The 25,322-nt window shown below is 53.5% G+C and overlaps 1 protein-coding gene and 1 long non-coding RNA gene across 9 annotated transcripts; one reads left to right on the top strand and one right to left on the bottom strand.

Annotated features, from left to right (window-relative positions):
• Positions 1–1,567: 1,567 nt before the first annotated feature.
• Positions 1,568–25,126, bottom strand: SH3GLB2 (SH3 domain containing GRB2 like, endophilin B2). Of its 6 annotated transcripts, XM_040082899.2 has the most exons (12): positions 25,012–25,126; positions 17,314–17,455; positions 16,910–17,038; positions 16,081–16,214; positions 15,515–15,607; positions 11,846–11,908; positions 7,846–7,869; positions 5,267–5,356; positions 4,972–5,072; positions 4,469–4,483; positions 3,623–3,881; positions 1,568–2,996 (listed from the first exon to the last, which is right to left on the bottom strand). In XM_040082899.2, the coding sequence occupies exons 1-12, from the start codon at positions 25,072–25,074 to the stop codon at positions 2,889–2,891; spliced, it is 1,221 nt and encodes a 406-aa protein (XP_039938833.1). In that variant the 5' UTR covers positions 25,075–25,126; the 3' UTR covers positions 1,568–2,888. The 6 variants fall into 6 exon arrangements, with proteins under 6 accessions (XP_039938833.1, XP_039938835.1, XP_039938837.1 ...); XM_040082901.2 differs by lacking the exon at positions 4,469–4,483; XM_040082903.2 differs by lacking the exon at positions 11,846–11,908.
• LOC120761582 (uncharacterized) lies at positions 8,957–23,451 on the top strand. Of its 3 annotated transcripts, XR_005703698.1 has the most exons (5): positions 8,957–9,003; positions 9,116–15,439; positions 16,227–16,342; positions 19,995–20,128; positions 21,928–23,451. It is a non-coding gene; the product is annotated as an uncharacterized LOC120761582 (long non-coding RNA). The 3 variants fall into 3 exon arrangements; XR_005703696.1 differs by lacking the exon at positions 9,116–15,439; XR_009208448.1 differs by lacking the exon at positions 16,227–16,342.
• Positions 25,127–25,322: the final 196 nt, after the last annotated feature.

The raw sequence follows: 25,322 nt of genomic DNA, 5'->3' as shown, positions 1-25,322 counted from the left end.
TTGCTTTACCAGCCAGAACCTTTTTAATTTCAATGGTTTTAAGAGACTAGAGCTGGAAAATGAGATTATCTTGCTTTGAGGCTGTTTGGGCTTTTTTACCTTGTAAGCTTAAGTGCTGGCAATATCCTGGCACTTTTGTTTGATCTAGTGCCACGTGCCCCGAGGGCTTTGGAGAGATTTGAACTGGCTGGAGTAAAGTCTTAAAGCAGAAGGGGCTTGTTGAGGTGGTGTGACAGTCCAAAACCCAATGGTGTTTCCATGGGGCAGCCTGTAACCAGAACCACTTTGTGCCACAGGGAACAGGCTGTGCCCAAGGAGAGTTGAAGGTGACCAACTGTGCAGAGACAACAAATGGATGAGGGCTGCCAAGGGGAGGGGAAGCAAAGCTGGAATCTGGTCCATCTAAGCACGTTCAGTTGAAGGCAGAGGCTGTAACTTGACAGCTCTGGTCGGGATCTTTCCTTTTTGTTACGGCTTTGGAGGATGCAGTGTTCTCACCACTGTACTGGTGTTCAGCAAGAACAGATTCTTCTGGGTGTTTATTCAGCACCAGAGTGGGTTGGTGGTGCTTGGCAGGAGCCCTTGGTGCCAGACAGCAAAGGCAGCGGGGGTGTTGGTTGTGTTTTAGAGCTCCAGCAGTATTTCCTGAGTTGTCCCTGTCCCTCAGGCACAGAGGGGATCCAGCCAAAGGAGGCTCCCCTGACATCTGCAAAGCAGCAGCAGAAGTGTCACCTTCCAGCACACAGTCAAGAGCACCAATAGATGCTCCATGTGCTTTTTTCCTACTGCAGAGGGAACAGGAATGCTGGTGCCAGGAAGAGAATTCCTTCTGGCTGCTCTGAGGGAAGAGACCATTTTCTGCTTCATTAAGCTGCTGCTGCTTTAATGTACCAAGGAGAGGAATAATGGGAACAGGGGTGTCACTGGCCTGAGGGAAAATATACATGCTGGAAAGGAAATAGGCAGGACTAGATCGCTAATAGATCAGGACTATGAGAGTGGTAGTCCTGGCAGTTTTAAAACTAATTAGAACAACAACATCATTTGATTTCCCTGTTCTCTTGATCTACAACAGCCAAGCACTATTGCTGCATTACAGAGCATTTCAACAGCTGCTTTTCCCAGGAGTTCCTTCCAAGCTGGGTGTTAGGGACAAGACTTCACGATTTTAGATTAGCAGCAGATCTAGTTTCCATAACAACTAGAAAAGTCTGTTAGATCTAGAATAGCACTTGGGACTTTCAGCAGCTGAAGTCATCCTGCTGCTCTATTTTTGTTTCAGGTGCAGGAGGAGCTGTTGTTTCTCAGAGCTCCTGAAGCTGTAGTACAACTGAGATGTCTCAGCTGGGAAAGGAACCACAAGGCTCTGACAGCGTGCTGGGAGTGTCAGGTGGGACAGGAAGGATGAGCAGCTTTGTTTTGCTTTTAACCCCAGATTCCAAGCCTGGGGTAGCAGGAGGGCGCTGCTTTCACCTGAGCTGCTCCCTTTGTCTCCCTGCTTGTCCACACAGCCCTGTGGCTGGGGACAAGGACAGCCCTGAGCCCACAGAAGATGCTGAGGCAGGAGGTCAGGCAGTTCATTTATTGGCAAGTAAGTGCTGAAACCCATGAGCCCCACAAACACAGGTGCTCAGTGCCCTGTTACATTAGAATGGTCACAATACCTTTGGGGAAAGTGCAAAAGATCAATAAACAAGCAAAGTTAGTTGTGACATACCCAGGGGAAGGGTGTGAACAGAGCTTGGTGCAGGTGAGTTTCTTTTCCATCCAGCTTGAGTGGGAAACTCGTGACACGTAGTGAAGTGCTGTAGGTGAGCTTCTAGCTAAGAGTTCATTCCAGAGTGAGCAGGCACACACACACACCCCCCCCTGAGCTAAAGCACCCCGTCCCTCCAGGACAGCCTGGCTCCTGGTGTGTGTGTGGCCAAGAACAGCTCCTTGTTGGGGGTCGCAGCAGGTGGGACTGTCCCCTTCTGCGCTAGGATGCACCAAGTCTGTTCACGGCTGACATGGGAGGGGAAACATTCATTAAATCAGTGATTCAGGGTGGAAATAAAGTCAGGCTAAAACATGCCTGGACAGACACACTGAAAGAAAAGCCTGGACAGTAACACAGGGAGCAAAGCTTGTAAAAAGGCTTGTAAACTTTGCAGTCCAAGAGCAATTTCTCAGAGGGAATGCAAGCGAGATGCGTGGTCCCTTGCACAGAAGTTTGGGGTTAGGCCCTGCGGTAGCAGGTTGGTCTCCACAAAGAAATCTTCCATCTTCAGGGGCCAGGGGTAGGTGGGAGCCTCCAGGCGCCAGGACAGTGATTGTGGCTCTTGGCCAGCCGTGCCTTGCTGGTCTCCCAGGGCTGAGCAGGCTGGGTGGGTTTAACAGGCTCCTGAATTTTAACTGCGGCCTCCTCGCCTTACGAGCTGGGATGTGTCAGAGGGGGTGTGTGGGGCACTTCCCTGCTGGAATGCTCAGTGGTTGGACTTGGGCAATTCTACTGCTGGAGAAGAGAGGAGAGGAGGGGCAGACAGGCACTAACCCACACCAGACACGAGGGAAGGGTGAGCAGCTGCTGAGGGACACAGCTCACTCACCCCGGGAAAGCCACTGCAAGGAACAAGACTAGGGCAGGGAAAAAGAAATCGAGGACTCTTGTGCCACCAGGACTAACCCCAAAGCAGGCTGCACTTGGTAGGTAACAAATCCAGTCTCGGGTGCCATCAGCCCTTTCCCAAAACCTCACCACAACAGTTTTCCCACTTCTTTCCCACAATTTGCACATTAGCAATGGAGTGTCGACCCTGAAGAGAGCAATGGTCTCGGATGAGGAAATCCGCATTAGAAGTGCCATGATGAGGGGTGCATTCTGTTTGTACATTCTTCTTCCTTAACCTTTAACTTAACAGTTCCAAGTAAGTGACAGGAACTTTCCCTTTCTGGTTCCCTCTTTCCCCTATGAGCCAGTCTGGATCCATGCCTGGCAGGCTGTACACAGTGATCATCTGGGGAGAGAAGACAGCGCATTAGACAGGACCTTACTGTGCTGACAGAGCCAAGGAGTTCAGTCAGATGGGGACTGAAAGAACAGTAATTCCTGGAGTTCATTTAGCAGGCATCTGTGCCCTTTCCCTGGAGCTATCTGCAGCTTTAACACAAGATCTATGGAAAACTGACCAGTGATGTCCCTGTTGCTTTTTCATTCTCCATGTTGCTATGTCATCCCTTCTGAATACAGAAGTTCAAACTAGAGAACAGAAAAGTTTCCAACTTGCTGATTTTTCTTTTTTTTTTTCTCAGCATGATTAGAGCAGGCCTCCAGCCAACAGCTTATGCCATGGCTCTGGACAAGGCAGCTGTATTTGAGGGTCACAGTGAAGGTACTGAGTACTGGAGTATTTTATTTTGGGTACAGCTGGGCTTCAACACGAGGGGTTATTTGGGTGATGTTAAATAGTAAATGGCTGTGAGCACAAACCCACTGCAACTCAGCAGATACTGGTATCCAGGTAAAGACTTAATTTCATATAGCAGATTTTAGGGGCAGGAAAAGGAACCAAAGTCCTTGTTGGGCACACCACGGGCTGCTGGGCAGTCTTAGCCAAATCCAACACACAGCAAAGCCACCAACCTCATCTGCCAGAAGCGCCAGCTCGGTGCTGTCAGCTGCTTCGTAGTCGTAGAGGACTCTGGCCCTGCGTGTCCCACTGGCAGGAGGCTTGACCTCATTGGGGTTCAGCACACCCTCTGCCACGGTGTTGGGCACCCCAACAATTGTGGGCACCACGGGGATTGTAGGCACAGCAGGGAGCGTGGCAGCAGCAGCGGGAGGAGAGGTAGCGGCTGCGGGAGAGGCGGATTCTGCGTTGCCTACGAACGTGCCTGAAAATCTTACACGGGAGAGAAAAGCACAGTCCAGTGAGGCTCCAGCCTGAGGAACCACACTGAGCTCTTCCTTTCAGCAGCTGCTCTGCAGAGGTGATGCTCAGAAGTTGCAGTTTATGCACCCAGTTGTACCACACCCACACTGCCCTTCACGTGGGGAACACTCCCAGTTCTCAGGTGCTGACACCGTGCAGCAGGTGACGCTTTCTGCCTATCCTGACTCCGGTGCTGTTTCCCCAACTTGCAGAGTACCAGACTGAGTGTGGCACTGCACAGGGGGCTGGGCAGGTGCTGCTCTCGGCTCAGATTGACTGGGTCCATGTGCTGTGTCCCTGCCCTGCTCTCACAGTCTGTGTTACCTGTTCTGCCTGCTAATTCTTCTGGAAGGGGATGGGCATTGATGCTGTTGAACTGGATGCCACAGCTGGAGGCTGCCAGGTTTGCAGGCTCTCTAGAGAGAGACAGTAACGGAGCTCGGGCTCAGTTATCTAAGGGGGTGTAGCTCTGGCACCGCCAGTGATCACACAGAGACCCCAGAGTCACTGAGGGGAGGAGAGCTCCCAGAGCTCATCCTGGCCAATATCATACTTACATTTCTCCTTTGGAGCTGCAGGCATGGAAAAAGAATGGAACAGGAGTGTGAGTGAGCACGCAGAGGCAACAGCCCCTCCTGGGTCAGGCCTGTGCTGGTGTGACAGAGCCAGACAGAACATCCCAGCCCACCCCATGGGATGTGCAGCCAGCAGCATGGAATATGGGATCTAGGATTTGTTACTGCTGCAGCAGAGCATGCTCGAGGCTCATTGCTTGGCAACAGGAATTTGAGTCCTGTGTGATTTAACTAATTTAGAGGAAGAACGTTCAAACTCCCATTGCCATTGTGCTTTGAGAGGAATGTAAAAATCCAATGGCAAAGCCTGCTCCAAATGCACCACCACCACCAGGAATGGTCACCACTCTGTAAACTCAGAAGCTCTGTCAGAGCTGTGAGGGCACTTTTAACTTCTGCCCAACATTATGATGTGGGAAAGAGCCCTGAGCTGGAGGTAAGGAGATCAATAACCCTCAGAGAATAAAAGCAGTCTCTTGTCTTACCTGCCCAGTTGCTTCTGTAGATCCAGCATGAACTGGTAGCACTGAGCATAGTAGTTGGTCTGAGACTCCACAAACTCGTGGAGACAGCGAAGATGATTCACCTGGAGGGAAAAGGACCATCAGCTGGACTGAGTTTGGTTGCCAGGCACAGAAACTCTCTTGCTGCAGCTACCGCTCCCCTGAGGTACCCCGAATTCACCACCTCTTCTACGTCTATCCCACATGCAGGACTCCGAGCTCTCTTGGCAGGAGTCCCTGCAGTCCCCGTCACCCCCGGGGGCCCAGGAGGACTCACGTGTGTGCTGCTGATCCCCTCCAGCAGCAGACGTGTCACCTCTGCCTGGCGGTCGAACTCGGTCTGTGTGAGCCTCAGCTCGTGCTCCGCCTGCAAACGGGATGGGGCTCAGGCAGGGCTGGGGGCTCAGGCAGGGCTGGGGGCTCACAGCCTCAGCCCCGTGCTGCCTCTGCAGCCCCCGACCTCCACAACCCCCTCTGGCAGCAAGACACGGCTGCTGCAGATCCACGTGCAGCTGTGACACCGAGCAGCAGGCACGGGAGACCCTGGGCTGGGATCCCAGAGACCTCTGGCTGTATTTCAGCTTGATTCCTTCTTAATCCTACATTGGATCACTGCAGGTGCTGGAATGGCAGCTCAAAACTGATGCACCAAACGGGGAAGCTCCTACTCCCACAGGACTAAACATGGAGATGGGGAGGCTTTGTTAATCCTGAGGTTTGTGGGAAGTCAGTCCCATGCCAGCTCCGGTCCCTTTAATCCCCTGTTTCTGCACCTGCAGGAACAGGAATGTCACAGCCTCCCCACGCTTCCCTCTGGAAGTGCAGTGGTTTCCTTTTTATCACCACAGAACGAAGGCTGAGGCCAGGCAGCATTTACCACACTGCTGCTGCTAATTGAGTCTGCAATGGAGATGAACATCCCAATCCAACTGCTACCCAAGGGTCTCCTTTGGGGCTAGTCACTGATTCTCAGCTAGGAGGAATGAAACACTGGTGAACAGCAGGCAGCTGCACAGCAGGCTTTGGGAATTCAGGGACAGTCTCACACTGGAGACCCATCTCACCCCCCCATCAAACAGTGCATTTACACTGGGGCAGTTTTGCAGTACCAGAACACCCAGGTGGATCCTGGCAAGGACATCTCCAGAAGTGCTGGAGCAGCCAAGTGCTCTCCCCTCCTGCGGGTGGACAGGGGTGACGCAGCATCCCCGTGTGCCCTGTCCAGCAGGCAGCACGAACACCAGTGCTGGTGTCCTCTTGGGATGTGCTGTGACTGCTCACAGAACAGTGACACCCGCTCAGCTCCAGATCCCTTGCTCTCCTCCAGAGCACGCAGCCATCAGAGCCGCCTTGGTTCCTTTCGCTGCTTTGGGAATGCCCTGGCCATTCTGGCACAGGACTGGCATGTCTGGAACTGACCCCGGGGGGCTGATCCAGCCAGGCTGACAGAGCAGAGGCCACATCACTGGTGACCCCAGAGGAGATCCAACACTCCCAGCAGGACAAGCTGGAGGTGCTGCTGGGGCCAGCACTGCTCTCATCTCGTACCAGCATTACCAGCGTAGAGCCAGGCTACAACAAAGAAATGCTCTGACTGTCTTTTAATCAGATTTGTCTGTTTTAAGCTGCAACTCAACTGATCTATTTTCTTGCATCCTCTGTATGAAGGGGATTATTTAAAGGAGAAAAGGGAATGTAACAGGAAATACCAGTGCAATGCCTTCAAAACACCAAGTGATTCTTGCTCCCATGAGCTGAGACTCCAGTATTCAGAGCTATTTAAACTCGTGCCAGGCAGACGCAGCTCTGTTTGGTGCTGCCTGGGATTTGCCTCTCCCTGCCAACTCTGAGTGCTTGCAGGATGTAGCTTCCTATAAAGCCAGAGCTGGATGATGGCCTGGGAGGCCCCTTCCAGTCTTGTGCCTCTCCAAGACATGGAGAACTTCAACATTTAATTAAATACTTCAGTCTATTCAAGCAGAATAGCCAAAAGAGAGGGGATAGAGGAACAGATCCTTGCATGCTCACAGCTGACTGTACCAGCTTGTTTGGTTGAGGGACCAAAGCATTTAAAGGACAGGAAGAGCTGGTCAGGAGCAGCCAGCGCATTCTGTGGATGCCTCTGCAGTAACAGCCACAGGCTGCTGCCATGCACAGCACACTGCACTTCTGCCACCCTGCACTTCGGGATTCACAGCAATGCCTGCTGGGGGTGTTTGAAAGGAACAGGATCCCAGAAGGTCCCTCAGGAAGCTCCACGCTGTGCTGGAGCTCCACACAGAGCTCACCTTGGTCTCAGCCCTCCATCCATCTTCATGGACAAGTCACACTTCCCTTCGAGAGCCTCCACGGATCAGAAGGGTAAGTGCAGCTCACCCAGAGAGAATCCATGAGGCTCCAGACCTCCCCCCTGACTGAGCTGCTCCCTGCAGCAGCTGGGATGTGCACAGGAGATGCTCTGTCCTTGCTCCAGCTCTGTGTGGAGCCAGCTGATGGACCAGGCCAGGGGCTACCAGAGGCACAGGGAGGATCGGAGCCTTGGCCACAGGGGCAGAGCCAGGTCACACCTCAAGCACCAGCTCTGCTCCTGTCACAGTGCAGGGCTCTGAGCCCCCTTTTAGCACACAAAGACACACACCTGGGTGCCAGGGAAGTGTCTCCCAGCAGGGACAGCCAATGGGCCCATGGCTCATCCCAAGCTGCTGTCATTGCACTGAACCACAGAGGGATCAGGGCTGGAGCACACAACAGCAGCGGCCCTGATCCTCCCTGCCTGCGAGCAGGAAGGGTTCCACAGCACCCCCGTCCTCTGAACACCCCCAGGAGCTTTGAGCACAATTCCAGCTGGGTACTTACTTTTTCCACCTCGTCATTCCAAAGCTGTAGGGGCCACAGAGCAACAGGAAAGGAGATCAGTGTTGGAGACGTCGTGAAGCACTCGGCATTAACACCAACAGGCAAGGACGCTCCATGGACACAGCAGGCCAACTCCAGGGACAAGCCAGCCCTTCACCCAGCAGCAGCTGCCGGATCCGTGCCCCTTTCCCTCATTCCTGCACCCTCGAGTTCAGTTTCACAATGGGACAGCAAGTCCCTGCCACCAGAGCCGGCAGCACACTCTGCTCGCTGCCAGGGCTGCTACAGCCGCTGAATTCCACGGGCTCCAGGAAAAAAAGGGTTAACAGCAGAGTCCCCTGCACAGCAAGGCTCATTTGCTGGAGCTGCAGAGGTTGGTGTTGAAGCACAGCCCTTCTTTTAGGATTGTGGAGAGGCAAGTGAGCTTTTTGAGCTCAGGCCACACAGAGGCCAGTGTTCCTCAGCCACGTTCAGAGAAATGGGATAATCCGCCCAGCCTGCACTGCCACCAGGCCTGTTTAGCCACAGCAAGGAGGAAGCAGGGGCTGGATGCTGCCTCTGAGCCAGGCAAAACATCGCACAACTCCTTCCTATTCCCCTTCCTACTCTCCTCATCCACAGGGGCCACTCGAGGCAGCAGAACATTGGACACCTCCAGCTGCTTGTGGGATCTGGCTTCAGGACATGAAACAATGAACAGAAGTCACAGCAACGGCAAAGGGAGAGAGGAGGCAGAAAAACACATTGATCCTTCCCAGAGGTCCTTGGCTTGGCCCGTCCTCAGCAGCCAACTACTGCCTCAATGTGAAACCCCCCTGGATCTGGGAGCACAGCAACACCCACACCAGTGGGGCCAGGGGAATGACCCCTGTGGAGCTCAGTTTCAGCACCCAGTGCCACCTCTGCAGCCAGGGAAGGCCACCAGACACAGCTGAATTTGCACTGGGGGCACCTGTGCTGGACAGAGGTGTCAGAGACAGAGCAGGCTCTGTTGGACCAGGCTCTCCCAGCTGAGCTTTGCTCACCAACTGCTCTCAGGTGGGCTCTGGGAGCACCAGGTGCAGAGAGACTTCAGCAGCCAATATAAGGAGCACCTGGAGGCCCTGCCTGCACTGGAAGGTGTTTGGCCATGCTCCTGGGACTGCTGCCTGCTCCATGGTATGTAGCCAGACTGGCATCTCTTACTTATATGGAATTATTGTACTGGTCTGGGTGCTGAGCTGGGTGTTTTCTTTGACATTTATGGGGCTGCTTTGTTATTGCAAATCAGGAATTGAGTAAGGCCTGGCCAACTTCAGCCGTGTGCGAGGACACAAATCCCTTCCCCTTCTAAGAGCTCCTCCTCTGGAAGGAGGTGGTGGAAGCATCCTGTAGGAAGCTGAGAAACAGATCCTGGACTGCTTCTCTGGCACAAGGCCTTTGCCAGCACATCCCCGTGGTTTTGGAGCAAGGTTTACTGCAGGAGCAAAGGGAAGCTCCCTCCGAGCCCAGGCCTTCCTCCCCAGGCACTGTGCACAGCACTCAAGCCATGGCAGCCCCATTTAATCAGTGCAGCACCCACTGAATTTGTAGCCAGATTTGTTTCTCTTCTGTAGCTGTTGCTGTGCCACCTCCAGACCTGACCCTGTCCAGCTTTGCCCAGATCTATCCCTGGGCTGAGAGTCTGTGTGGCTCCTTTTTGGACAGCCCAGAGCAGAAAAGGCCACAATCTGCTATTGTCTTCCTGCACCCCAGCTCAAGCCAGAGGAATCCTCTTCAAGGTGCTCAATGTGTTTTTCTTGGAGTCATTCCTAGGGGTACAGCACGTGGCAGGGTCTGAGAGAAAGGGATTTTCAGGCTTGCACAGCTCATGTACACCTTCTTACACAAAAACAAAAGGTCAGTGTGGGAGAGAGGAGAAATGGCTCCTCAGCCTCCAACTCATACAAAACAAGGGAGGTGCTTTTTTTTTTTTTCTTGGATTTAATTCCATCTGAGCCCTCCTGTTGTGGAAGGGGGGGAAAAATAAAAACCACCGTGTTATCCACCTCTCCAAAAACCAAGAATGTGAATTTGGAATCCAAATCAGAGCCCGGCTGAGGGCGTGTGGTCCAGGAGAGAGCTGACCTGTTTGCTCACCTGTAAGACAAAGCTGTTACCTTGGGCATAACCAACCCCTCCCTCCAGAAAGGAGCCGAGCTCAAGAGCGAGGAGAGCAGCAGGCACTGCTCTGCACTGTCAGTACACACTAAGGAGCACAAGGACTCTGGCCTGGAAGAAAAGCAGAGCAACAGGATGAAGAGCTCCTACCTTGCTGCAGTGCCTGACCCCCTGGGATGAATGCTGGGATTTGAGAGCTCGCAGCAAAGCAGCCCTGCCTGTGCAGAGCCAGGGAGCAGCCTGGGCTCAGCCTGCTTTGCTAATTAGAGATGCAAACTGTAATTCAGGTCACCCCTGCACCCAGGGCAGCTGGACTTCGGGTGGCCCTTCACCCACCAACTGCAGCCTCTGAAAGAGTTTTGGAAGCCACAGGGTCTGACACTGGTCAGGCCAGCACATTTCCCACGGGCACTCCTGGTAGGAGGCCCTGCTGTGCAATCACCAAACCTGGTCAGGTCAGGGCTGGCTGCTCTCCCAGGGCCCTGCTCTTGCTGCCCAGCGCCACCAGCACTAGCAGAGCCTGGTGAGGGAGCACTGAGCTATGCACACGTGTCCCAGGGTAGGCACTTGTTGGCTAAAAATCCTCACAAAATCTGTTCTCCTGTTGTGTTCCTGTATGTGGCACCTGCTCCTCAGAGCAGAAGCAGATCAAGGGACTTTTTGGTGAGGGCTGGACGTGTCCAACTGAGTGTCTGGGCACTCCATGGGATGCCAGTGCACCTTGTACAAATGCTTTTCTTCAGCTGTGCTTTAGCCCTGCTCTGTTCAGAGGCAGGCAAAGCCCAATTTCTCTCCTCTGGGTTTCTTAGAGCTCAGCTGCAGTCCCTTGGAACAGACCTTCCCAAGGGAGAAGCCAGAGGCTTCTGAGCTGCACTAGGAGTCAGGAGAACTGAGCAGCCTGGGACCGATGGAAATTGTTTTCTAGGTATTGTGCAAAGCTATTTCTGATCCCAGCATCGCTCTCCAAGAAGGTCAGGACAGATCCCCCTAGGAACTAACACTGATGCTGTCAGCTCAGACACACCTCTGCCTCCAAATGGGATGGGTTTCCATTAACCAAATTCAGCTTGTTTCCATAGTGCTTTTATTTCTGAGAAGGCTGAGCTGTCGTTTTTCATAGCTGTAGATCCCACTCCCAGATTATTCTATTAGCAGGCATCAGTGTTGTTCTGAATGTTAGTTAGGAAGCAAGATGATCAGTTTTCAACATTTTAACGAGAAATGTGACATTGTGCAATGGGGAGCCATGAACACAGCACAGGAAGTCGATTGCTTGGCCACATCCACTCAGTGCAACAGAGCGGAGACACAGCAGGCTGTTTACCCACCCTGGGCACATCTGGCTGTGGAACAGCTGCCAACACAGTGGAACAGTAAAAAACGGCCTCTGTCTGCAGAACAGACAAACCTGCACCGTTATTGACACTGGTGGCAAAGATTCCTCCACCTTTGCTCCTCTTGACCAGCTTCAAAGCCTCTGACTCCACGGTACAGACCAGGCAGTCACATGTGTGACACTGCCACTGTACAGCTGGAACCATCCAGAAAGGCCCCTCTTGGAGGCTGCTCCTCCCAATTGCTCTCCTAGCAACAGAACCCCACCAGAAGATCTCCACTAGATGGGGAAGAGGGCTGCCAGGGAAGCTGGTTGGGAAAGCAATCCCAGCTGCAAAGGGCCAGAGCCTGAGCAGGGACCCCCACAGGGGTGATGTGAACCCTCGAGGCCGGGTCAGAGGGACTGGGCAGCCCATGTCACATTAAAATGTTGAAAACAGCAGAGCACTAGGCCTGAGTTTAAGTCAGGTAGAGAGAGGGGCAGGAAGAGGTTGGAGAGGCAGTATCCAGGAGGAGATGATCTTACCGCTGATGCGCTGGCGGAGAGCACGTAATTACGAGGTCTGGTTTCCTGAAAGTCAGGCACAGCCTGGGGGGGAATAGAGTGTCATGTACAAGGCACTAGAGGAGTCAACAGGAGTCGCTGGGTGATGGGTGGGACAAGAGACCAGTGGCTTTTTCCCTGCCTGTGCTGGGAGCTTTGCTTGGATTCTGATGAGAGGCAGGAGGAGGTCTCCCGACACCTCAGCGGTGGCGTGTGCGGTCACACCTGGTGCTTGAACAGCAGACACTGCTCCTGTTAGGAACTCTGCCTGTACTCACAGCTGTCAGCCCATACAGCATGATCCCAAAGGCATTCCCGTTCCCTTGCAGCCAGCATTAGCTCAGTCCTGTGGGCAGGCCCTCCCTTCCCCTTGTCTCCTGCCTACAGTCACCATACAGGGCCTTGCCCTTAAAGGAGGAGCGTTCACCAGCACTGGAGCATCCCTTCCACAGAGCCTTCTACTGCTCTCACTCTCCCCAAGCCACGATTCCTCCTACCAGAGCCAGGTGTGCTGCTTTCAGGAAGGCACGTGGCTTAGCCAGGCCTAGCCAAAGGCGGTGTAGGAGTTTTCATCCCAGAGGTCAGGAAACCTCCAAACCACAGCTGAACTTCTGCCCTGGGCCACAAAGACTTGAGCACTCTGGAGATTTCTCCACTGGAAGTGCAATGGATCCAGCCCACTCCCACACAGTTGTGGGCTCATTAAGCACCCCAGAACGTGGTGCTTTTATTCAGTGAAGACCAGGCCTCCTCCTGGGATGGCCTTTGGCTGTAGCACTAGAGACAAACCAACGAGCTGCCTGACATCAGGAACGCTCCTGTGGCTGCTGTGCAGGGCTGGCACGGTGCTGCTGGATGCCAGCTCTGGTGTTAATCCCCTCAGGCCTCTGGTTCTCCCTCCCAGGTTAATCTCTGAGCAGTCACCCAGATCCACTTACACACACTGACCCACTTTGCTGGAATGAGTGACCAGCGTGTGTGGAAGACCAGTCAGGCAGTCCCAACCATGTTTTGTTGTTTGGTTTTTTTTTTTTTTGTTGTTTTTTTCCATACCATTTAGGAGTTTTAGGGATGGCTGGAGGAAGGAATAAGGAGGAGCAATTCCTATTTCAAGTTAAACCCGAATATAGGGAGAAAAATGCACCAGTGAGTTTTGAGGCCGGCAGAGCAAATAGGCTGGACTCCTCCCTGTGGGGAGAAAGGATGTTTCACAGAAACAGCTGCTTATGCTTTTTGTTTTTTGAAGACCAAGAGCAACTGAAGAAACCTCTCCTCCCATTCCCTGGTCTCCAGGGAGTCCCAAAACTAGTCACAGCACATGGGATGAAGGAGGCAAGCTTCTCTTGTACTTCTGTGCATGGAGAAGTTGTATTTGCAAGCAGTGGTCAAAAGGGACCCACCTCCCTCCCCCTTCCACTCTGGTAATGGGGAAAAGGGGCAGAACAGCACCACAACCAGATCATCCTGCCTGTCATTGTCTCTGGGCTGCCCTCCCAGAGAGGGACTGGCCACCCAACCCCAGGAGCCCCTGCCTCTCTTGAGCACTGCTTGCAGGCAGTGTGGATGGACCTGAGGGATGCTCCAGAGGGGCTGCAGGCAGATCTCTGACACTCCCACCCTTCTGGAGCACCTTCCCCAGGCAGCCACAGCCCTGATCACGCTCAGAACATGCTGCAGGGCCAGTCCCAACGGGACAAAGGAAATATGAATTTTCTTTTAAAAAATGGGAAAGAGACAATGAGAGGTGTCAAAGGAAAAAAAAAAAAATCACAGCACTGTTAGCACAGTCAATACTCACATCTCCCTCACACTGAGCAAATTACAAAGAAACAAAACAAAAAGGTTAGTAAACAAAACAGCATCAACAGGAAGGACAAAGCACAGAGTCTGTGGGAAATGCACAAGCCCAGGTGTGCACAGCAGCTCACGGGTCTGGGCAGCAGCACTCGAGGGGCATCAGGAGACAGAAGCTGTGGGAACACGAATTTGCACCACAGAGGGGAAGAGCAGCGAGAGAGAGGTGAGCTGGGATCTTCAGCTGGGCTGGGGAGGTGTGACACAGGGCTCCAGGTTACAGGGAATGCTGTGACCGAGCTGAGGTGTTGAGAGCTGAGGAAGCAGCTCTGCCTTGGTGCTGGGAGCTTCCACCTCGTCATCCAGCAGTCAGAGAGGCACCCAGAGCCCAGGGACCCAGCTTTAGGCTGAGCTGGGTGAGAGATGGGTCCCCACAGCAGCAGCTGAGTTTGCTCTGCTGCTGGGGTCAGTGTTTCTGCCACTCTGCTACTTTGAGGCTTGGCTTGGGGAGCCAAGTAAAGCCTGGATTGGCTCTGCACCTGCCTGGGGCACCTCAAAAGGTCCAGTGGGAAGCAAAGGTTTTTCTTTTCAAGCTACAGGGGAGTCCCTAAACCCGGGGTCTGTGTGCAGGTGAGAGGCCTTGGGGTCACCTCCTGTAGGAGGCAAGGTAAAGAGGGTGGAGAGGGAGGAAGCACAGGAGGCATCTGAATTCCTGCTTTATCTGAGCTTAAAGATAAAGCAGTGGCCACCAGTTTCCCCCCAGACTGGGGGCACTGTCCCCTCCAGAAGGGGAATGGGGGATTCCTGAAGGTACTCTCAGAGGATCTGGGGGACCTGAATGATTAGAGGAGGCTTTTTTAAAAGGGCAGCTACTACTTCTGCTCACAGCTGTCCTGTGTAGGTCTGAGCACTCTGTCAGACCTGCTGATGGAGGCTGCTGAGCTTAGCACAGCTTCCCCATCTGCTGTGGATGTAACTGGAGCTGGAGGAAAGGGAAAACACCTGGGAAAACCCAGGGAGAGGCACGGCCAGAGGCCCAGCTGGCAGATGGTTAGAAACAGGCTCCCAGCAGGGCTGTGTATCCCAGTGCATCCCAGAGCCTGACTGACAAGGACCAGCTGATTGTGACTTGCACACATTTGCCAGTTGAGCTCCTGGCCCCAAGGCAAAAGCACAACTTGGCAGGTCCTTGTGCCAACAGCCAGAGCTCTACAGGATGAAAACCAGCTCCAACCAGGCCCTCCAGGGAACCCAGCAGTGCCCAGTGTGATGAATTCCCCAACGCCAGAGGGCAAGACAAGCCTGTAACTAGAGCGCCATGAACTGAGTGAGCAGAGAGGCTCAGGACAGACCTTGCAGCCAGTCTGACCCTGGCCACCCCTTACGGGCCCCCACAGCGCTCCTGCCTGGGAGCTGGCAGAATCCTAATGACTCTGACAGGCTGGGACTGCTGCAGTGCTCCAGCAGCCCTTCCCTTGGGCACCTCCCAGCTCAGCTCTCTCTTGCCTTGGTTTAAGCTCCCCTGTGAAAATCAGCAAGACCTCAGAAGATGCAACCTTTCAGTTACTAGCACAACTCATCCAGCAACCCTGATCAGTCAGCAGGCAGGAGCCTGGGCCAAGTGCAAGTTTCCAGATTCCAGAAGCACAGGACTGTTTGCTTCAACAACTCCCCCAAGGGAGGACACCTCAGAAACAGGCACATGGCTCCTGCTCCCCGTTCCCTTCCATCCCAGATGAGGAATTCCCCCAGCTGTGCCTGCCAGAGACAGGACACAGCAGGGTAAGCTGAATTTTGACCACGTGAGCCAAGCCCTAGGGCAAGAAGGACAGGGAGGGGGATGAGGGGAGGAGTTACCGCTGCTTTTGCCTCGGCAGCTTTGGCCTTCTTCAACCTGGCTTTGCAGGCATCCAGATCCAGGCGCCGGTTCTGCAGGATCCTCCGCTCTTTCTGCAGGGACAGGAGATGGGTCAGAGCACAGTGCTTAAAGCAGGGTTGAGGAGGGGATGTGCTGTCACCTAGGAATCAAATCTATTTCTTTATTAAGACATGCCAGGGAGAAGGAACCAGTTGCTATGTTTGTCTCCTTAGCAGGAGTTTTGGGGCTGGTTGCCAGGGATACAGGATAACCTCCTGGAAACAGGGCAGCCTGTGATGGGCGGTGCCCACAAGCTGCAGGAGTGGGGAAATGAGTTACTTTCCTCATGCACATCAGCTGGCAACCCTTCCCCATCAGAGGGGGAACCTGAGCAGATCTAGGGTTGGAATTCCCTCATCCTCACATTCCTTAAGAGGAGAGGAATGGAGTCATCCTTTATCGTAGGGCAAGAAAAAGTGTTCTCTTAGCACTGCTTCCCTTTCCCCCTGCCCTCCTGGTCTCCAGGGATGTGACAAGCTTCCCCCATCCCTGCTGCCACACTTACAGAGATGGTTCTCCAGTCCCCTTCCAGGAAGTTGCGCAGTGGGGTCAGGAAGTTGATGGAGGCAGAGCGGATGAATTCCCGTTCTGCTGCGCCCAAGCGCCTCTGAGTCTCTCCAACTTTTATCAAAGTCTTTCCTGCAACAACAGGAAACCTTCAGCTCCAGAGAAACCAATTAACAAGTTGTTGGCTTCTTCCAACTCACCCAGAGCTTCCACGCTCTGTGCTGGGGGATGCAGGCACGGCTGCACCTGGCCTGGGCAAGGTTGGTAACCGTGCCTGTCCCACCCCAGCCCTGCCCACTCTGCTGCTGGCCTGAGGCATCTTTTCACTGCTCCCAGGGCACCTCTGATCTTATCTATCTGCTGAGGCACTTATGCCACTGATGTATGTTACTGCTCTACCTGCTTGCGCAGACTGATCCTTCTTTGCCTCATAAAACAGAGGCACGGGAACACAGCGGCAAATTAAAAAGCACCAGAGCAGAAAACATGAGTTGATTAGGCAGTGTTGGCTATAGATGCAGTTGCTGCTGCCCTGGCTGTAACAGGGCTCACTATTGAACAACTATTGATTTGGAGAGCGGGAACAAAGCTCATGGCAAGGGCAAGGACAGCTGGAAGTGAAGGCTGTGTCTCTGTGCAGGTGTGCTGCTTAAAGAAGCTCAAAATTCCCCCAGGGAGGGACAACTGTGAGGATTTAAGAGCAGAAAGATGCTCTGCGTGGTGAGGAAGGGGCCTGCTGCAGAAATCTCAGTGCAAAACAGCATCAGGGATATTCTCTTGGGAAGGCATGGATTCCCAGGACTCCTTCACTAGCCAGGGTGACTTACCGTAAGGTGTCCCTGGCCCAAAGTCATTGGCTGCCTCTGTCATGTACTGAGCCAGCAGCTCCCCGTTGGTGACCCGGGAGGGCACCTTCCGGTCCAGCTTCTCGTACAGGAACTCTTCTACTCTGGCACCTGGAATGGGGACACCAGGGAGGCTGAAAGAGGGTCCCTGAACTGGGATTCCTGACAGCCTGCCCCACGCAGCACCAGGAGCAGGTGTCCCTGCCCCAGGGCACTGCCGGGCTCTGAGGTGCTCTCAGCTGCACAGGGAAGAAGGACAGGCCCTGCAAGGACAGGTTTCTCCCAAGCCCCACAAACTCTGCAGGGCTCTCTGCCAGAGGCCACGTCTCCCAGCACTGAGCTGCAAGGGACATTTGTCCTTCAAGCCTTAGAGAAGCCGGACTTACTCGGGTTTGGCTGTAGCAGAACTTCGGTCTGACGCAAGATCTTCTCTGTCCAGTTCTTTGTGCAGTCTGCCCTGGCCAGAAGGTTTTCAAAGTGGGCATCAAGTTCAGTCTTCTCAGCCTGGCCCAGCTTTTCTTCAGTAAACTGCAGGAGGAAGGCAATCATTAGGTCTTGTTCTTCCAAAGCAAATCTACAGCGTATTAGAGAGCTGATAAGGGACAGTGAAGCTGCTTTTGTCTTGTGCATTTGTCTTAGAATAGAGCTAAGAACCCTTCAAGGCGTCATTCTTTTTTTCCCAGGCATCTTTCAGGGGAAGAGGGCAACTTTTTGCCCAAGAGTAGAACAAGCATTGGGCTAAAAATAGACTCCAGGTTTGAGAGGTGTTCCAGAATAAGTAACTTTTAATAAGGTCTAGTACAAAAATACTCCAGTAGTGAGGGATCTATTTGAATATGCACATGGCTTCCACTGCTTCATGCAGGAGAGCAACAGACATCCTGCACATGAGGAAAGGTGCTAAAATCCCTTCTTGTCCTCCTGACCAACTCTGTGTCCTGCAAACCCCTGGGGTCAGGATTGCCACTACCACCTGAAGCCAGGAGACTCAAACTCAGGACTTAGATGAGCCACTTGCTGGAAGTGGTTTTTTCTTCTGGGACACACTCTGAAGCAGTGAATTGAAATATAGCAACTCTTCTCAGCACTCAGATTCATACTGGCAATGGACAATCCCTCCCTCTGCAATTCCTTTTGAGTTTAAAATTAGCAGCAGGGAGAATTAGGCTGTGCAAGTCTCCAGGGTCTTCATACTGGGCAGTGACATCTGACGGGGGTTGTCAGTCTGGAGATGCAGCCTCGGATGGTCTGGACACCCTCCATTGCTTCCTTGAGGGATTTCTGAGAGAAGAGCCCTCTCCCTCTCGTCCCATCCCCATTTCCCACTTGCTCCTTTCAGTGAGATTGGCCAGCTTCAGTGTGTTTTTAAGCATTATTTCCTGCTCTCGATAGAACCAGCATCTTGTTGAGTCATGCTAAAAGACCCTTTGGACAGCTGTGCCACCTGGGATCCTACAGAGGCTCCAGCTGTCCCTGAACCCTCGTTAATGGTCCCTGGTGCCATTGCTGACTCGTCAGGACGTGGCACAGTCAGATGCCAACGATTAAAGCCTGCCTAAAGCTCTTCCATGAAACGCAGCTCCTGTCTGATCCACCACTGGTAGCTTCTTCTCTGCTTCCCTGCACCAGAGCTCAGCTCTGCGTGGGCCAAGACCTCCCTTCCATGGGGTCTGGTGTCTGCTGCCCTTCCTGAAAGGATTCCTGGCCAGCTCTTTCCTTTCCCACCCAGCCCAGGAGTGAGATAAGGAGAGCCCGGAGCAGGAGCAAGCAGCCCCTGGAGTCCTGTTTCCAGATGTGTGAGATAGAGAAACCCTCCAGGTGTGTTTACACAGCGACCTGTTTGGCACCGTTGGAGCTCCAGCCAGGGGAGCGCTGTGCCGGATGTGGGTGGTGACAGATCCTCAGCTGCAGGGACAGGGATCGTGTCGCTGCTCTCTCCTCTGCACCTGCAGCCCCTGGTTACTGGCACGTAATTTTACCTAAGTTCTTGCCATGGTTCCCTGGCTGTTGCTGGATACGGGTAAAAGCGGATTCGGGGTGAGAGGGTGTTTGTCTTGTTTGGTCTGTGATTTCTCTGGGGGTCACACATGGCTCTCAGAGGCTGAGCCTGCTTTCCTCAGTCACTGCTGGGAGCCCAGGGCTGTTTTCAGACTCTGCCAGGCTGGGCTGAGTCACTGCCATGCAGCAAACTGGGACTTCCCAGGTATTTGGCATCAATTCTTGAGTCATCTGTTTAAGATCTTTCCTAAATAAGCCAAGGCTCTTTGATGCAAAGATAAGTCTCTCTTGCCCCCCTTTCCCAGACAGCATTTTGAGACCTCATCTCATTTTCAAGTCCAGCTCTTTTTCCTGCAGTTTAGGCTTATTCTGCACCAGCATCTGCCCTGGAGCTGTCAAACCTAAACCCAGTTTCTTATCAGCTGAATTGAGTCAGCTTCTTGCAGCATTGCTGCAGTGCCAGATCACTGCTGAAGCCCTCCAGCATCCCACAGTGCTACTGCCACTGTCCTAAACCACTCCAGCTCTGGGGTCCTTTGCTTTATTAGCAAGTGACGTCTTCGGCATCACTGTCCTCTGTGGCTGTTTTGTGTAACTCAGCACAGGGGTCACAGCTCAGCACTTGCCAGAACTCAGAAACTCAATTCTCATCCCAAGTCAGGCACTAAAAGCTGTTTGTCTTGCATCAAGGCTGAGGGCAGCACCAGGATCAGGCAGGCCTGGGGGCTCTGCCAGAAGGGGAGAATGGGCAGGAATCTCAGCCACAGCCCCTGGTTCCAAAGGGTCAGGCCAGGAAACAATTCAGGCTTTCTTTCAGGGTTGCAAAGGAGGGCAGGAAGGTTGGGAAGGGGGTGCAAGGTGACCCCCCCTTGCATGGTAGGCTGTGACTCCACTGACATTTAATTCCCTCTGTGTCTCCCTGACCCCAGCCCAGGCACAGCCTCGGGTGGTTGGTGCCTCGCTGTAGGGGCTGCCCTGGCTGCTGTCCCTGCCCAGTGCTTCCTTCTCCTCCTCCCTGTGCACAGAGCCGCTGATCCAGCTCAATTTGACCTCTGATGTGATTTTTTAGACCCATCAGAGAACAGCAGCAGTGGGGATGTGCCATGAAGTGCGAGGAGAGCAGGACCACCTGCAGCAGGAGCAGGCTGCCACGAGATCAGGTGAAGCTTCTCCTGGAAGCACAGCCAGCACAGGAGATTACAGGTAAGGTACAATGACCTACGAGCTGGGTTGTGTTTTTGTCTGGAGCAGGAGGAAATCTGAGATTTTAGGTGGCAATAGATCTCAGCTGCTGGTCCCTTCTTACCTGGCTGCCCAGTGAAAAGAAGGGTAGAAGAACAGCAGTTTATGAAATTTGGCTACTCAAGCACTACAGGCAGAACTCCCCTGTGAAGGATTTCTATTCCTGAGAATCTGTTTTCATAACACAGAAATTTGATTGAAAAAATTTCACTGTGACACCAAGAGATGCGGGAGCAATGAACTTATCAGACCCTGAAGCCTCCTGGCTGTAAAGACAGATTTTGAGTATTTTCTATCTTGCTGCTCCCAGACTGGAAGCACTGCTTTTACAACAGATTGCCACAAACGTGAGTGATGCTTGGTTTTGTCAAGGTAATTTCCCAGCTTGGTGCAGATCCCCAGGGAGAGAGGCAGGGCTGGCAGGGCACAGGCAATTGCAGTGCTGAGAACCTGCAGCTCCTCCATCCCGCCGTGGCAGAACCACTCCCATTTGTTTTCTAGAGCTGAGGAGTGGGTCAATATCCTGAACCGATTCCCAGCTCTGCGTGCTGGGATCATGAGCCAGGTCGCAGTGCTGAGAGGCCGCTCCCCTGCAGGAAACCTCCTTGCAGCTGGTCCACAGCGGGTGCTTAATAATGCAGGGCAGCCTTTTGTCAGTGCCATTCTCACTCTCCAGGAAGAGCAGGGTTGTGCTGCGTTCCAGGACATCAATAATTCAGCCAAAGGTTGGGTTTCCTCTGGGAGCCTTGGCTGGCCGGCAGGAACAGGAGATGCTTTATCAGGGCCCAGGTGGGCAAACGGGGTGACCCAGCAGGAAAGCAGCACTTGGGCCACAGGCCCCAAAAGAGCATGGATGTGCTGGACTGCAGTTAGGGCAGCTGCCCTCAGCATTCACAGCTTGGGGAAAAGCCCCTTCCCCCAGGAGAGCTGGCAGACTTTAAAATCGCCCATGCTGAAAGCATCAGCACCTTCCTCGCCTTAAAAGTCAGGGGAATAAAATCCCAGTAAAATAAAAGCCCAGGTCTGTAAGCTGTGATGTCTGACAGGGTCCCTTGCAGAGGATCTGGTGGCAGAGTTCAGGCCCTTGTACCACTTGCAAGGTCCCCATTTTATCCAACTGGATGTTATTTCTGACTTTCTACTCTAAATTATAAAGATAAACCAGGGCCAGGAGTTTTAAATCAGGAATAATCTCCTGTACCCGCCAGTAGATTTAGACTGGTGGGTTTTTCAAAGCCTCCAAATAGCTCAAAATGCCCCAAACACTGTAACATTTGCTCATTTGGTGATCAAAAGCACAACACAGTCAGCTGAGCAAATCTGGCTCCCTCTTTGCACAGCGCAGCAGCAGGAAAGAAACCACAGCCTGAACAGTATCTGAAAACTACCTGATTTTCAGCAACTCTGGACCAGATTGAGAGTCTGCTCCAAGTATTTGGTCACCAGGAATCAGGAAAGCCAGGCTGGGAGCCAAGTGAAACTGTGCTAGAGGACAGAAGGAAGCCATTAACAGGGACAGCCTGGTTAACTCATGAGCACAGCGTTTATTAGAGGAAAAACACTGTGGTGTTGGGTTGACCTTGGCTGGACATGAGGTGCCACCAAGGCACTCTATCAATTTCCCTCCTCTGCAGAACAGGGGAGGGGTAAAAATAAGATGGAAAAACCTCATAGTTCAAGATAAAGGCAGTTTAATGAAGAAAAAGTTGCATGTGGAAGCAAAGAACCAAAAAATTTTCTCATCTTCTTCCCATCTGCAGGTGATGTGTGACCACTCCTGGGAAGCTGGGCCTTGGTTGTGTCATGACTACTCCAAAAGACAAATGTGGTTTCTAATAATGTCCCACCTCCTCCTCTCTTTCGGTTTTATTGCTGAGCAACGTCCTTTGGTATGGAATATCCCTTTGGGCAGCTTGGGTCAGCTGTTCTGACCAAGACCTTGTCCCTTCCTTGGGTCCCCTTCTGCTCTCTCAACTTTTAGAGTATGAGCACTAATAAGGTCAGCAAGCAGAGGGTTTATTTTATCTACTAATGATAAAAGTCTATTTTATCACCAGAGGTCAGGGAGCTGGGGGAGTCTGTTTGTCTGCAGGGACTTCAAGAGAGAGAGTCAGCCTCTAGCTGTTTTAGTAATGACATTAGGGGGAGATAAGCACCCCAAAGCTGTATTCACACTTGGGCATTTTCACCCAGAGCCTGTTCACATCAGAACTGACAAAAGACAGACACCTACTGTTATTTCCAGACCTCCCTGAAAGAGCCTGGCCTGAAGCCTGTCGGGAACAGGGACATCCAGTGTGTGACCACACAGCTTCCACTGGCCAAGGGTTGGCATCAGACCCATCTGCTGATAACTGGGAGGTGCATCTGATCAAACAGGGAGGTCCTTCTTCAAGTGAAGATGAGGAGTGGCCTGTTAGGAGTCTGCCTGCAGAGAGTACTGACCTGATGGCAGTGCAAGTGTCAAACCACCCTCAGGGGAATGCTGAATCCTGCACAAGCTCTGTGCCCTTGCAGTGCCCAAGCCTAGAAGCTCGTTCCCCATTCCCAGGGTAGCAGAGCTGTCCACTGCTTTCCTACCCCAACTCCACTGTCTGCTCTGCTTTACTGGAGGAGTCCTGACTGAACAAGAAATGTAAAACAGTGGGTTTGAGCTGTTTTCATTGGGGTTTTTTGGTCATGGGGAGCTTAGGCCAAAATCATTCTTCCATTGCCTATGTTGGGTTGTATTTGACAGGTTTCAAACCAGCTCCTGCCCTGAGCCAGCCCAGAGGCGTTGTGCTGACCATGCCCTGTCTCCTTTCTCCCTGGCTGAGCCCTAATTCCAGTTCAAGTGAATCTTCCTCTGTGTTGGTCAGACAGCTCTGCCAGACAGCAGGAGCTAATGCTGTCTGCACAGCACATAATGGCCACTCCATTTATCTCCCAGTCTCTGCAGTTCCAGAAAACATCACTTTGTTAAATGCCTGGAGCTGGAGGAAACACCTCCCAATGCTACAGAAACCAGCTTTTTCTAGACAGCTTATTCCCATCCTAGAAGATCTGCAGTGCTAAAGAGTGCTACAAAGCCAGCCCTTACTGCCCACAGCAGACCTCAGCTGTCACTGCTGGCTCTTGGGGGAGATGGGGCAGGGCCCACCGGGCACCCAAAAAGGCTGAATTCCCGCAGCAGCGACCCCTCATGAGGTGGTTTTCAGCCTCAGAGATCTCTTTCCTTCCAGCTCCCCCTCCTTACACACCTGCTCGCCGTCCACAAGTGCCAGTGCTCATTTGGTTTCAATAAATTACTACTGTCATTAGGCATATGAATATTCATGTACGAGACTGGAGTAGGTGTAGCGGGCTGAAGCCACGATTTATAAACGCCTCCTTACTCTGGAATCACTGTGTGCAGACACTGTTCCCAGGCTGATCTCTCCTTCCTACGCCTTGGAGCTAAAAAACACTTATCAGAGACTTACAATAAGGCTTCTAAACATAAGATTTCTTTCCAGCATTTCTTCTGCATCCAAGGTCGTTTGCATGAGAACAGCATCTTTAGGCTTTCCATCTGCTCCTTATTTTGCACCTGTAGTTAATATCTCCCTTTTTCATAACATATGACTCACTGGCACGGTTACAGGAGGTGATATCTGCTTACAGGAGGCCAGTCCTCAACAGAGCCAGAATCACTCCACTGCACAGAAGGTCTGGACTGAGGCAGCTCTGCTCTGTTTGTTTACCAACCCCGCACAATAGGCAGAGTAAGAAGCCCAGTCCCAGAGTCACCAGCTGGACCTCACTTTCCAGGCAGGATCCCAACCAGTTCTGACCTGCCTCTCTCCTCTCCTGGCCAAACAAGAGCAGTTTTTCAGTCAATATGCCCCAAGAAATTAATACACTCAGCAGCTCCATCTCACCACCTGCTGCACGTCTGCTGCTCACCAAATTTCTTCACAGCTCCGGGGGGGTTTAATTCATCCGCAGAACCCCCTGATCTCAAGTTTGTGAATATCAGAATGTTTTGAGTTGGAAGGACCCAAGAAGTACAACTCCGGGCCCTGCACAGAAACAGCCCCAGGAATCCTCCCCCTGTGCCTGAGAGCGTTGTCCAAATGCTTCTTGAGCTCTACAGGCCTGACCTGCTTGCTCTCAGCAGCTCCTTCCCATCCCCTGAACGTCCCAGTGTTGTCCCAGGGCCTGGGACCTCCGGCTCCTCCCCAGGGGCTGAATTGCAGACCAGGTGCAGGGCACCTCCACCACCCGTCCCCAGCGACACGGAGCATCCCAGAGTCCCAGAATGACTGGGGTTGGAAGGGACCCCTGGAGAACATCCCGTCCGAGCCCCCCGCCAGGGCAGGGTCACCTGGAGCAGGTGATGCAGGAACGCGTCCCGCTGGGCTTGGAGCGTCTCCAGGGTGGGAGACTCCATCCCATCTCTGGGCACCCGTTCCAAGGCTCTGTCACCCCTGCCCGGTGGGTCTGGGCACGGACAAAGCCGCCGTATGCCGGATCACACAGCTTGGTTTCCTTAAGGTCAACAAACGCCAGGCACGAACGCCGCCGCACTCCCCTCCCGGTTCCGAGCACCATCCCGGGGGTTTTCCCTTGGGCCCTTCCCGGGCACCCCCGAGCCGTGTCGGGGGGCGATGCTCCGGAGGTGATTCATCTGCGGGTGATGCTCCGGCGGCTGCAGCTCACACAGCCGGACCCACCCAGCTCCGATCTCCCTCTCCAGCCTCCCCGCGGCCGAGCAAACCCCCCCGGTTCCGCCGGGGCCTGGACCCGCGGATCACTCGCGGATCCCCCGCGCCTCCCGCCCCGCGGCCTCCGGGCGGTGCCGCTGCCGTGGCGACCCGCCTCACCTGCATGGCGCGGGAGAAGAACACCCCCGCGTCCGACGCCAGTTTCTTTACGTTGAACTCCATGGCGGCCCCGAAGCCGCCCCGGCCGCGCCGCGCCCCCGCTGTCACCGCGCCCGCCGCGCCGCCGCCTTTTATAGCGCCGGGTGACGCCCGCTGCGCGCCTCTTAAAAGGGCTGCGACTGCTCACGGGCTCCGCGCGCCCCGGCAGCGCCTCGGCGGGCGGGGGCGCGGGCGGCGGGCGCGGCCCCTTTAAGCGCTGCGGCGGCGGCGGGGGGAGCTGTCAGCGCTCGCCAATAGGAACGCGCGCCGCG

The sequence above is a fragment of the Hirundo rustica genome, chromosome 20, assembly GCF_015227805.2.
Source record: "Hirundo rustica isolate bHirRus1 chromosome 20, bHirRus1.pri.v3, whole genome shotgun sequence".
Taxonomy (NCBI): Eukaryota; Metazoa; Chordata; class Aves; order Passeriformes; family Hirundinidae; genus Hirundo; species Hirundo rustica.
The sequence above is the reverse complement of the archived record's forward strand: the minus strand, read 5'-3'. Positions and strand labels throughout refer to the sequence as shown.